General features: G+C 41.4%; 1 protein-coding gene across 3 annotated transcripts in view; it reads right to left on the bottom strand.

The window, feature by feature from the left end:
• Nucleotides 1–8,114: 8,114 nt before the first annotated feature.
• Nucleotides 8,115–12,451, bottom strand: part of EHMT2 (euchromatic histone lysine methyltransferase 2) — a 1,701,692-nt gene continuing 1,697,355 nt past the window's right edge. For all 3 annotated transcript variants that reach the window (XM_044083219.1, XM_044083218.1, XM_044083217.1), the window contains one exon: nucleotides 8,115–9,966. In XM_044083219.1, the coding sequence (XP_043939154.1) occupies nucleotides 9,786–9,966 (181 nt within the window). In that variant the 3' untranslated portion in view covers nucleotides 8,115–9,785. The remainder of the gene's footprint in view (nucleotides 9,967–12,451) is intronic.

Genomic DNA, 12,451 nt, shown 5'->3' on the forward strand with positions numbered 1-12,451 from the left:
AGTGCAGAGAACTGGTAATGCATGGATCCTGCCCTGAAACGTAGATATTTCCTGCAAGAGTCTCTGATTGGGATGTGCAGCTAGGTCTCTTTTAGGTCTAGGGTGGCTAACCAGGCATCTTTGGACAGCACAGGAAGAAGCTGCTGGAGGGTGAGCATTTTGGTACCACCACGAAGGTGTTTAGAATGGATAGATCTAAGATTGGGCGCCAGGTGCCCTCTTTTCTGGGTACCAGGAAAAGTCTGGAATAAAAACCTTGGCCTATCTGGTCTGCAGGCACAGGGTGAATTGCCCTTATGGACAGCAGGGAATGAACTTGGTATTGTGCCTCTGCCCACTGGTTTGGAGGAAGACCGGGGAATCCTTTTGGGGTTGGCAGTGTGTGGAAATAAAATTTGTAACCCTGGGACACTACGTTGAGGACCCATTGATCGTTGGTGATGGAAGCCCAGTTTTTTTGCATGGGAGGCAAGTTTTCCTCCTATGGGCACAAGCAGGTGTGGACAGTGGTAAGAAGTGGATTTGTAAAGTCATTGTGAATTCTTTCCATAAGGGGGTGGCTTAGCACTCCCTGTTTTAGAAGTGGACGTACTCCATTGCTTATATCTCTGCATTCCCTGGGACTGCTGTCTGGGGGGGGGGGCCTTGAGGGGTCTGGAAAGGACCAATGTTTTGAGCAATGTCTACTGAATCTCAGAGGCTGGACTTGAAAACAGTCTTTACATGTCTGCATAGACTTAGCTTTTTCTTCCATCTTTTTTAAAACCTCCTCTGCTTTGGTGCCAAACAGATTGTCTTTGTTCAGTGACACATCTAATAGTTTTGATTTGACAAGGTCTGGAAAGGTCATTTCCTTAAGCCAAGCATGCCTTCTAAGTACAGGACCTGTGACTGCTGCCCTGCAGGATGCTTCTAGGGCATCAAACCCACATTGCAGGGTATGCTTAGTAACTTGGCTTGCAGAATGCATAAGCTCCCGTAATTCTTTATTTTCTGCACAGTCTGGGAAGGTAGATAATTTTTGTTTAATAAGTTCCATAGCATTTTGCTGGTATTTCAGCATGTTTAACTGACAATTTAATGCTCTAATGGCAAGAGTTGCAAAGGTGTATACTTTTTTACTCCATCTGTCTAAAGCTCGGGAATTCCTGTCCGAAGGGGTGGGATTCTTAGCTCTGGTTGCTTTTATTCCTTTAGGTCCTTGGAAGATGACCGCTGGGTCAGCAGTAAGATTTTTGAAAAGAAATTTGTGTGAGTCAGGGACTCTGTAATACCTGCCAGGTTTCCTGGGAGCAGGAGGTAGAGTGTCAGGAGTTAGACTGGATTCCATAAAGACATCATCCACAACATCCAGCACAGGAGTAATAGCTAAGGGTCTGTGCTGTGGTAAATCTAAAAATTCCCAGAGTCTCTTTTTGGACTGAGGATAATCCTGGCAATCCCAATGGAAATGCTCTCTCAAGGTATGTAAGGTTTCACCTAAAGAAAAATCCTCTGGAGGAGAGACAGAAGAAATGGATTCCTCTGCATCTGAATCCGCATAAGCAGATAAGGGCAAGTCTTCATAATCAGAATACTCAGAGTCGTCGGACTCTTGGTCGGAGAAAGCGGCTAGGGACAAGTCTCTAATCAGCATGATAAGGTCTTCTGCCATTTTAAGCATTTGAGATTGAGGCATGGAAGCAGGCGCTTGAGCTTGGGTCATTGTTTTTTTAGGCGTAGTTCGTACCCTGGGCCTTAGAAACGTGGTAGTTTTAGAAAGAACTGAAGACATGAAAGAAGTTGTTGGTTTGTGTCAAATATCAGTAGTGTGAAGAACTTTCTCGGCACAGCAGCTCCAGACCCATCCAAGGTAGAGACATCCGCAGTTTCCATAGTCAAAAAAGAGTCTTGTGGCATATTGGACTCTGAACGGGTCTCGGTAGTGGCCTGCAAATCCATAGAAGCGGGCATCAGGGGCTGCGAAAGCACCTCACTGAGTACCGACGAACTGACGACTAGCTTAATGGAAGCGTCATCGGCAGTTTTGGACCTCTGTGGTCTGTCTGTCTTTATCCTTATGTTTTTACGGAAGATCGGTGGTCGGATGGCTTACCGAAGCTTTTTCGGAATATGGAGACCGACAGCGAAAGTATTTAGCTAAGATAAGAGGCCCAAGATGTATAGTTCTGGCACTGAACAAAGCACAAAACCGATGGCGAGGGACGTGGTGTCTGGGCCTAAACAGGTGACGCAGTAAGAATGGAAATCTCAGTGTGGTATTTGCTTTCCACAGGTGAGGCAACTGTTAACTTTTTCTGACATCAGTTAGAGCAAGAAAAAAGGATCCCCAATGGGGTACTTAACTTTAGAAGACTTCAACTTCAATTTCGGTAACGAAAACTCAGGTAGCGGCCGACCGGCACTTGTGTGAACTGCTTCTGCTTTGGGCTCCTTGCCAAGAAAGACTGATGTAATGGCATCGGCTGCCTGTTTTTATACCACTGACGACCTGACGTCAGTCCTGGAGCGACAGCAACTGATACAGAAATACTAAGCCTCTGGCATTCAGGCCGACTGAGGGATACCTCTGGCAGGATAACCCAAGTGTGATGACTGCAACAGTGAAACACGAAGAACATCTACTGTAACTTTCTCATGTGGAGCCTTGCCAAAGGCAGTTTAGGGACAGTCGATGCCATATAACCCAGAAGTCTGAGGTACTGCCTGGCAGCCAAGGCTGTGACATGAAGGACAGAGTGCAGATACTGCTTTAAGCTTTCCACCTTTTGAGGTGGCAGAAAAGCCCTCATGACATCTGTCCTTATCATGCAGCTGAAGAATACTTGGTCTTGAGAGGGGTTCAGGTTGGACTTGGGGTAGATTACCTTGAAACCCAGTGCTTGCAGGACTAATATCGCTGTTTATAAATGGCATTGCAGGATTCGGAACATTCTGCCTGGATCAGTAGGTCATCCAGGTATGGGAATACTTGAATCCCTCGAGTCCTGCAGTAGGCAATCACTTGTGCCAAGCACTTGGTGAAGACTCTTGGTGCTGTAGAAAGTCCAAAGGGCAAGGCAGAGAACTGAAAGTGTGAGGAGCACACCAAAAAGCATAAATATGTCCTGTAGTTGGGCCTTATGGGGATTGCAGGCATCCTTGATGTTAAAGTGGCTAGGAATCCCAGCGGTAAAATCAAGGAAAAAAGGGTCTGCAGAATAAGCAGTCGAACAGTGGGACTTACAGGCAAACACTGTGGTGGGAGAGATCTAGTATCGGTTTCCAGGGACAATCCTTTCTTGGGACTAGGGTATCTTGAATAGAAACCCCTTCCCTTTTCTGACATAGGGACAGACTGGATTGTTTCTTGGGCAATAAGACTGTTTATGACTGGTTGAAAAAGAGGGAGATGTACTTTGGGTGGCTGAGGAATGCCCCTCAAGGAAGGTGTTGTGATCCAGGTCATGAAATAACCCTTTTTTATGATGGAAGAAGATCCACCTGTCTGAGGTAATGTTTTTCCAAACAGGGAGAAAGTGAGAGAGCCTTAGGGATAGGAGAATAGTATAGAGAGGTTTGAGCAGTAATGGCAGGAAGTCACAGACTACCTGCCCTGTCCTGAAACTGAGGCTTCTGAGCCAGGGTCTGAGCAGGTCTAGACGGAGTTTGTTGCTTCCTGGTGCTCTTTCTGCCCTTGTAAAGAGGTGGAGGAACAGAATGTTTCCTTACAAATTGTGTTTTTTTGGAAGGGTAATTCTTGTGGAATTTGGGGACAGGAGAAACAGGTGCTTCAGGTCCTGTAACTCCTTCCCCTTCTGTTGCTTTGAATAACTTAGCCACCTTTGTCACAAAGAGGGCAGAGTTATCCAGAGGCACATCCAATAGTTTTGCCATAATGTCATCAGGTAAGGGCTGAAACCTTAACCAGGAATATCTTCTCAGGACAGAGGCAGATGCAGCAGATCTGGCAGAAGTTTCAGCAGCATCACAGCTGCATCTACTGGAATGCCTTGTGACCTGAGAAAACAGAGATAGGAGGCTGGATATCTGTGCCTTGGCAGTAGAGTCAGGGATCTCAGACAGAAGCTTAGTGGCCTGGCCTAACAGGGCTAGGGCATATTTTGACATATGAGCCTGGTAATTTACTGCCCTGAAGAAAACCACGGTAGCTGAGGTATAAACCATTTTCCTGAGGCGCTCCATGGCCTTACTTTCCTTATCTGTAGGCAGAACTGAGGTGGAGGGAAGCAGTTTTGAAGGCTTATCAGCTGAAACTGATACAGTACCAGGGTCTGCAACAGGACATTTAATAAGAAATTTGGCTCCCTCAGTGACTTTGCAAAATCTGTCAGGCCTTCGAGCGGCAGGGGGCAGTGAGTCAGAGTTCACAGAGGCTGCATTAAAAGCATCCAAAAATGCGGCAAGACAGGAGGGATAAACTGAAGGAGCAGGTGTGTCCATTTGCAGAAGTTCGCAATACCTTTTTTGTACCTCTGACATCTCAGTACAATCCCACTTAAATAACTCCCTCATTTTGGAAATGGTCTTCCAAGGGTGAGATCCTCACCTTGAGAATCTGCCTCAGAGAATCCTCCTCTGGGGAGGCATAACCAAGGGGAGATGGCAACTGAGACACGTAGGACAGAGAGTTCTCTGAAGAGGAGTCAGAGGAATCCTCAGCTTCAGGTGAAGGAATATCTTGAGCCTGAGGCCTAGGGCTAATTAAGGGGGGAGCCACTGGGGAGGATGAAGGCATATAGCAGGCCTAAGAGCCATGAAAGCATTGAAGAGACTCTGAGAAAAGGCCTGCCAAGTCTGGTTGGCTCTCTGCAGGAGGGGATGTGTGATTTGACTTCTGTTTCCTTTTCAGGGAAGGCCTAGAAGGAGTAGGGCCCAAGGTAGGCCTAGGTACACGAGGTTCTGCAGCAGTATAAGAATCTGACTGGACAGCCGGTACAAGCAGAGGTTCCCCCTCACTGTGTAGCCGATGTCTGCATTACCTCCATGGATGTGGTTTCTGCTCTGGGTTCTGCAGCTTCCCCAACGGTACCTGCTATACCCATATTGGCAGTTTCCGAACGTTCCCTTCAGGCTCACATCAGCCACAGGAAGGACGTCAGGTAAAGGAGGTGCAGCAACGGATTTAGGCCTACCAACGTTGGCCTTTTTCTTAGGTGGCTCGACAGGCTGACCAGATGGCCCCTCCACAGCTAACGCTAAGCGTTTAAGACGCTGATTCTCCAAATACATGTTGAGGGCATGCAGACGGCTGTGAAGGGTCTTAGGGATGCAGGCCTGATAGATAGCGCATGTGTAGCGGTCATGCGTAGGCCCTTAACAGAAAAGACAAAGCTCGTGTGCATCCTTATGGGGGATCTGATGACCGCACCTACACTTTCCCTTCCTGGATGACATGAACTTAAACAGGCAAGCAGTGACCCAAAAGAACAAAATGTCCCCAATGGGATACTTATCTTTGAAAAAGACGATCTGACGGGTGGTACAGCAAGAACAGCTGACGTTCGACTGGTGGCAGAGAAGTTCTGAGGTATGGTATGTGCAGACATAATTTTTATGGCCCATGTTACCTTAAACAACGTCGGACAGCCCACGTACCTTGCAGTGACTAGACGCTTTTGTATACTGGACGGACGTTTGGGTAGCAAGACAAGATAACCCAAGGGTTTGGAATACTGCAACAGGAGAATTGGAGGACATCTTCTAAACTTACTACACGATTAGTACTGACATCTAAATCATACAATGTGAAGTAAACGGGTCAAGTTCAAACTAGGTACCAATTCCACTTCCTCCTGCTCCCTGCAGCACAAAACATGAGTAACACACAATCTCAGCTTTCTTAAAGTCTCCATATGCACCTGCTGCTATGAAAACAAATGAAACCCCGCCTCCGTGCAAGCATCCTTAAAAAACTTAAAAATTGTGACAGTCTAACAAGCACTGGTTTGTGAAGATGTAAACATTAGGATTATTTTTAGTCTACTAAATACCTTCACAATCACTTTATTAAAGTTTCTTACGATACAAAATGACAGAAGTGACGGTAGTAAAAATAGAAAATATTTAACTGCCCAAGTGAGTGCAAAAATATACTTTAGTATACCACCACTCAATTCTGCCATTCCCTTATGACTGCTACCAAGCTATAAGGGGATACCAGAAACAAATAAGGCTTCAGCTTAGGTTTACAGTTAATTTACTAAATAACAATCAAGTGGTGTGTTTGTGTACTGCATTACATATTTAAGTATATATACTTCATTCTGTGTATGCCACACAATAGTCTTTTTCTGTCTGCAAGTTTAGAATGCTAAGCTCTACTGAATGGGTAAGATCCACTGCTGCATACAACTGTCCATTTCCAAAAATGAACCATAAGTTTTTCACTGATTAACCAACTTACTTAAGGTCACACAATATATTAAAAATGACAATTACAGAATCAAACCCATACTTGCACGTCAGACAACCACTTTCCTTCATCACTAAAAGTTGTCAGTTTAAAGAAAGTCATACATGACAACTGAGCCCAGACTATTTACACTGGCGGCAACAACTCTTCCACTGAAGCATCAATGCAATCAGCAGGGGTAAAAAAAAACAAACTAATAAATATCACAAACGCAGAGTTAGGAGCTCGGAATCATTGTAAGCAGCAAAAAAAATTGTGCATGAAGAACAGGAAATACCTAAAATTTAATGTGAATCTGAAGAATTACAAAAAATATGGCAAATACATTTTCAGTATTTTCTTCCAGCTACTGATGTAACTACCAAATTTTCTGGGCCTTTTTATTTTTAATTGGCATATCTTCACTAGCTACAATAAGGCAGACAGAAAATAAAAGATGTACTCTTTGCATCTACTAACCAAGTTCTACATTAAAGAATCTCCTTCACCTTAAGAAATCAGCCCATGGATGTCTGTTTAAACACTTTTGAACAGGAAAGTATGTGTTTCCAAAAGTCAGTCAGAAGTGTACATTCTGTTTTTTTTTCTTTGTTTTGTTAAAATAGTGTGGCAGCAGACATATACATCTGACAGTGTGAAAGTTACAGTCTTGTACTGTTTAAAGAGCTCTGTGAAAAACAGGAATACTGTAGCAATAACCAGCGATTAGGTGTGGTGTACTGAATATTTATCCACAGTTGATGTGGTTTAATCACAAGGGCAAAGCCTGAGTGATTAAACAGACAACTGTGGGTAAATCTTCAATACATCACACCCAGGAGTTGGTTATTGCTACTGTACAACGACATTAAGAAAAAAAATGACTTGCTTTTCTTAAATAATGTTTTTGTATAATGGGGCTGTGGTGGCGGTCTTCTTTTTTTGGTATTCTGAGGCTTTCTTGATGTACTGCGCATGCGTACGGGACTTGCGGTCCCACACTTACACAGTACATCAGTGCTTTGGAAAGCAAGCATTGGAGAAAGGAAGATCTCCCTTGCTTTTTTTTTTTTTAATTAAATAAAAAAAAAAAGAAAGTTTGAAATATGGACAGTTCAGAGGTACGAGAGAAACAGGGCAGAAATACAAGGATAATCAGGTACATTTCTTTAGTTTTGTATAACATACCGCATTTTCCTTTTATTTTCTCTGTCCCATCTCTCTCATACCTCTGAACTATCTGGATTTCAAAGTTTATTTATTTATTTTTTAAACTAAAGAAAACTAGAAAGCTCCTTAGCATATATTAATAAAAGAAAATCCAGGTGACCAGACTTTTTTTCTACTGGTATATGCTCGATTTTACAACGGGCATGCTGGTTGGGCTGACCAATCAGCATGCACATTTTTTAATGTTAATGGCCAATCATTGTACAATATAATGCACACTCTACCAGGTAAGATACAAGACTGTAAATGAACAATTTATATTCACATATATCCTCACAACAATGAAGGTGTTAATCTCCTGTACTTTTCATGATTTAAAAAATGATACGAATACATGACTAACTCAAGGCCAGTCCAAATATACAACTGGTTTTGGAAAACAAATGCCCTACACATCTCAGCCTCATAGGGCAGGTCACTTCATGGGCCTGTGCTGCTAACATCTTACTTTCAAACTGAATCTTGAGTACCACATCGCTGGTCATGGGGGGGGGGGTGATTAGACTTCCTCCTTAATGGGGAGGCTATGGGATTGACACCAATGGCAAGCTCCAGGTACTAACAGAGGAGGAAAGCATTCAGCCACCAAAATAATGTGCAAACTAGCACTGCAGATGTACAGCTTGTGCATGAGCAGCCAATGTTGCAGTGCACTGCAGGCTGGTGTGATGGCAGCCTACAACACCACCTCACCTGTAACCTGCAAACTTTCACTCACCTTTGGCTTTTTCAGTCTGGCTGCCAAAATTGAAATCCTTTATGGGGATGATGTGAGTTCCAAATTCACGTAAGAGAAAAATGAGATCAGAGTCTGTACACCAGCTGGAGCTCTGAAAAACATGGGTGTAGGACCCTACAGAAAGCCTTCAGGTTAATCCTGCTGCATGAAGTTAAGTGCTATCACTCTGAGATTATGATACTGGAAGACATGGAAAGTGGCCATGGATATCACAGTGGTGGCAAAAGCATATGCATAAAACAGCCTTTCCTGGTAATGGAATAAAACACTATCACCAGTTCAGTGCAAACAGTGACAGAGGGGAAGGAAATGTTACCTACACACAATGGTAAAAAGTAGTAAAGCAGGGTCGAACACGCACTATAGTCAAATGTATCAAACGGGAAGTTTTGGTGAAATGGACTTGCATATGATGATAATAAGAGTCCATAAAAAAAGAATGGAGAAACTATTTGTCAGATCTGCCCCCTTCAAAGAGAACAGTATGACATATTGTGACATAAGTACACAGAAACAATGGGACAAAACACTGCTACTGGCAAAAATGCTAAATCGTTGTAGGAAATCAAATCATGGCTCCAATGTCATACATTAGTGAAAAAGACCATCTTGCAGGTGTCATTGTTAACAAATAGGTAGTAAGTTTTTTCATGGGGTCAGGACTTGCTGAACACTGCATTTCTTCTTTCCATAAACAAGATGCATTAAACAGCAAACAAAGTATTCACAATAGAGAAAAGCATATCAGGAAAAAAATGGTGCAAAACAAAAACTAGTCTCAGGTAAGATGCCAAAAATTAGAGTACAACTGGTGAACACCATTGCAGATCTGTTCTCTTCTTCCTCTCCCTGCAACACTATTAAAAGCTTCAAAGACAGCTTTTCATTCACATGTTTGATTCAGGAAATTCTGGTGAACAAGACAATATTGTAAACCTAAGTTCATCTTAAAAGGAGTGACTCCATTTTGGTACTAGCAGAAAGAAAAAAAGACGATACAGAAAGGCATTCCAGGACAGGATACTGTAACGTTAGACCTGTGCCAATGCTCTGATCTTGAAATCATCATGACTTCATGATGGAGACCCAGTGTCACTCATCATATAATATTAAAAGACAGTGCTTAATTCATTCTGAGCTCAAGTCAGAAATAACACAGGTCTCCAAAATACAGAAAAAGTCTAATAGACAGGGCAGAATCCCCCACCCCAGTCTGAGTGCTTTAACAACCAGAACTACGGTCCCCCTCCCCCTAATAATCTTCATACACATGCTGTTCTACATTTTCTTGGACAGCAAACATAATGAACAGAAGGCGATATGAAGTAATGAAATCCAACATTCTCCATAAGCTGCAGTATTTGAAACACAGACAGTCCCAATCATCACAGTCTATCAGCAGAGTGTTTGAGCCTGCAGGCCTCAGGGATTTACAGTAATTGGTATTCCACTATCAGACTGAACATCTTGGTATACTTCCATCCGGGCCAACCTGCTTTGCTCCAGAGCAATAGCTTCAGCAGAGTGCTTGCACTTTTCTGAGCCACATTGACAGGTGAAATACTTGCTCTTGATGTCCCAGAATCGATCACCATAATCAAAACTGGAAAATAAAAAAGAAACACAATTATTACATCAAGTAGTATTTTCAGTCATGCTAGTTCTGCCAACTGCTACCACAAAAATCATATTGGTTTATTACCTGAAAAAATACATAAAAACTTGTCTTACATTTAAGACCACAGCCTTTAAAAATGATAGAAACAGACACGGAAAACAGAAGCCTCTGCTCACTGTTCAGATACAGCTTGAAGGAAGGAAGGTATGTACAAATCAGAACAGGAAAGCTGGATCAGAGTTGACAGCACACAAATAGCTCGCTGTATGAAAGGGCAGGCAAAAATCCTGGAAAAAAAAAAGTTTAAAATAACAGGAAGGAGAAAGGAAAGGCCTTTTCATCAAGTTTCCAATAAAACAAGGACTGAGCTATTGGAAAACTAAAAAAGGACCAAGGATGAATCATTAAGGTAAAGGGTAAACTTTACAGAGGAGATGTAAAAAATTGTTGTCTGACGTACAAGATAAACATTAATACCAGCAATCCTGTAACTTTAAAAGGGAAGCTTTGTCATGGTCTGGGTTGAACAGCACAACCAGTGAATCAGGCTGCATGACTTTATTTTATTTATTTATTTTTATTTTATTTTGCATTTGTTGACCGGGCTAGTCTAACTGGAATACAATCCATTTTCAGTAGAGGCCCGGGGAGAAAAGCTCCAACACAGATAATTTTATACAGTAAAAAATAATCACATGTTCAAAGAAGTAGAACAGTAGTAAAATAGCTCTAAGCAGTTACAGCCATACACAGACACAATATATAACTGTAATAATTATCTCAAATTCAAAGAATTATAACGGTAGTTAAAAAGGGTCTAAACAGATTACAGACATACAGATTAGGTACAGTTGTCATTACAAGCATACCTAGCTCATGATGAGGTGATATGCAATGTAATACATATAAAAACAAAATAGCTGTTTTCAATTGCAAGCAGGATAAAAAAGTATATACAGTTGATAAATTATACAAATGTATCATATGATACAGTGAAATAAAGATATATAGGAAGCAGCAAGAGGATGTAAGTAGGTAGAATATACTCTTGTTAGGAGCAGAGAAGACAGTTAGTCTAAAGTAATATATCACAGTTGCATGACTTGCAACATGTAAGGCAGTGACAATGAGGTGGGAGCATACTAAGCAAACATTTGTAATGCCACGTGCTGGCTTGTGCTGGAAGGGTAATGTAGCACTAGTAAATAAGGATTATTTAAGAAGTTGTATAAAAGTGATACAAAGTAACAGAAAACTGTCATCTACTAGGAAACATAAGATATTAAGGTGTACAATCACACTTTTTTTTTTAACAAATATTCACTTGAGCAATTAGATCACCGTCTTTCCAGCAAAAACACTGCAAATTACATTACTAGAAAAGTGTCAAGGCTTTGCACATTTTCTGTGTTCATTCACATTTTATAAAATGTAGTTAGCAATTTGAGCAGGAGTAAATGATAAAAGCTTTTCTCGTTTAGTATAGATCTAATGTTTTATCACCATCAATCACGGTTTTTCAGTACCATCCAGTCTTTGAATACTACTGCTCATAGATTTAATCAGTACTATATTTTTTTTGTTACATACACACACGCACCTCAAACATGAGAAGACTATAGGACCCCTTATTTACAAAAATACTAAGAATGAACATTACAATACTTGTTATTCAAACTTGATGCATGTGGGGTGTGTTTTTCCTCAGCTGTCTGCCAATCAATTCTTTGGGGGTATATAAATATTTAAATATGCATACTTGGGGCCATGTATGTGCATTCACGCCTAATGGTATCCTTACAGAACAGAGTACTCAGAAAAAGCAAGAAACCACAAAATGAGAAGATAAAGCATTTTAGCCTTCTGTGATGTATTATTTTAGACTTAATGGTGTAGATTTGACTAGAAGAACTAGCAGTCTGATTTTTCTGCTTAGATTTTATTCACTCCTTCCATGCACACTAATCCTATTTGATGACTGTGCAAGTTGACAACTACAAAGCTAAAGGACAAAGATTAATTCCCACTCAAACCCACCCACATCCATATTTTTACTCTCCAACTACTCAACTGACAAGAAAAACCTGACAAAGCAATTTTAACTGCAACAAAGACGCAGCTAAACTAGCTATTACATGAAATGACCTCCTCCAACAAGTTCAGCAATGACAATTTGAAAGTTGTGGAACAAAATACATGATGATTAACACTTTCAGAAAGAAAAGTTATACCTGCTAATATTCTGAAAATATTTATTTTAAAGAGGAACTTATGTATATAACCTGGACATGGTTGCTATCCTTTGGGACTTGAACAAAGCACATTCCTGACTAATGCCATTCTATATGCAAAAAATAGTTTCAAGCAGACAGATAACTGTATTCTATACGAAACTCCATATTACAACTCAAACTGACTTGAACACAAGTGTTTCTGACTTTATAATTGCTACAAAACAGAAAAATAGATG

The sequence above is a fragment of the Protopterus annectens genome, chromosome 9.part0 (assembly GCF_019279795.1).
Source record: "Protopterus annectens isolate FY-2018-M chromosome 9.part0, PAN1.0, whole genome shotgun sequence".
NCBI lineage: Eukaryota > Metazoa > Chordata > Ceratodontiformes > Protopteridae > Protopterus > Protopterus annectens.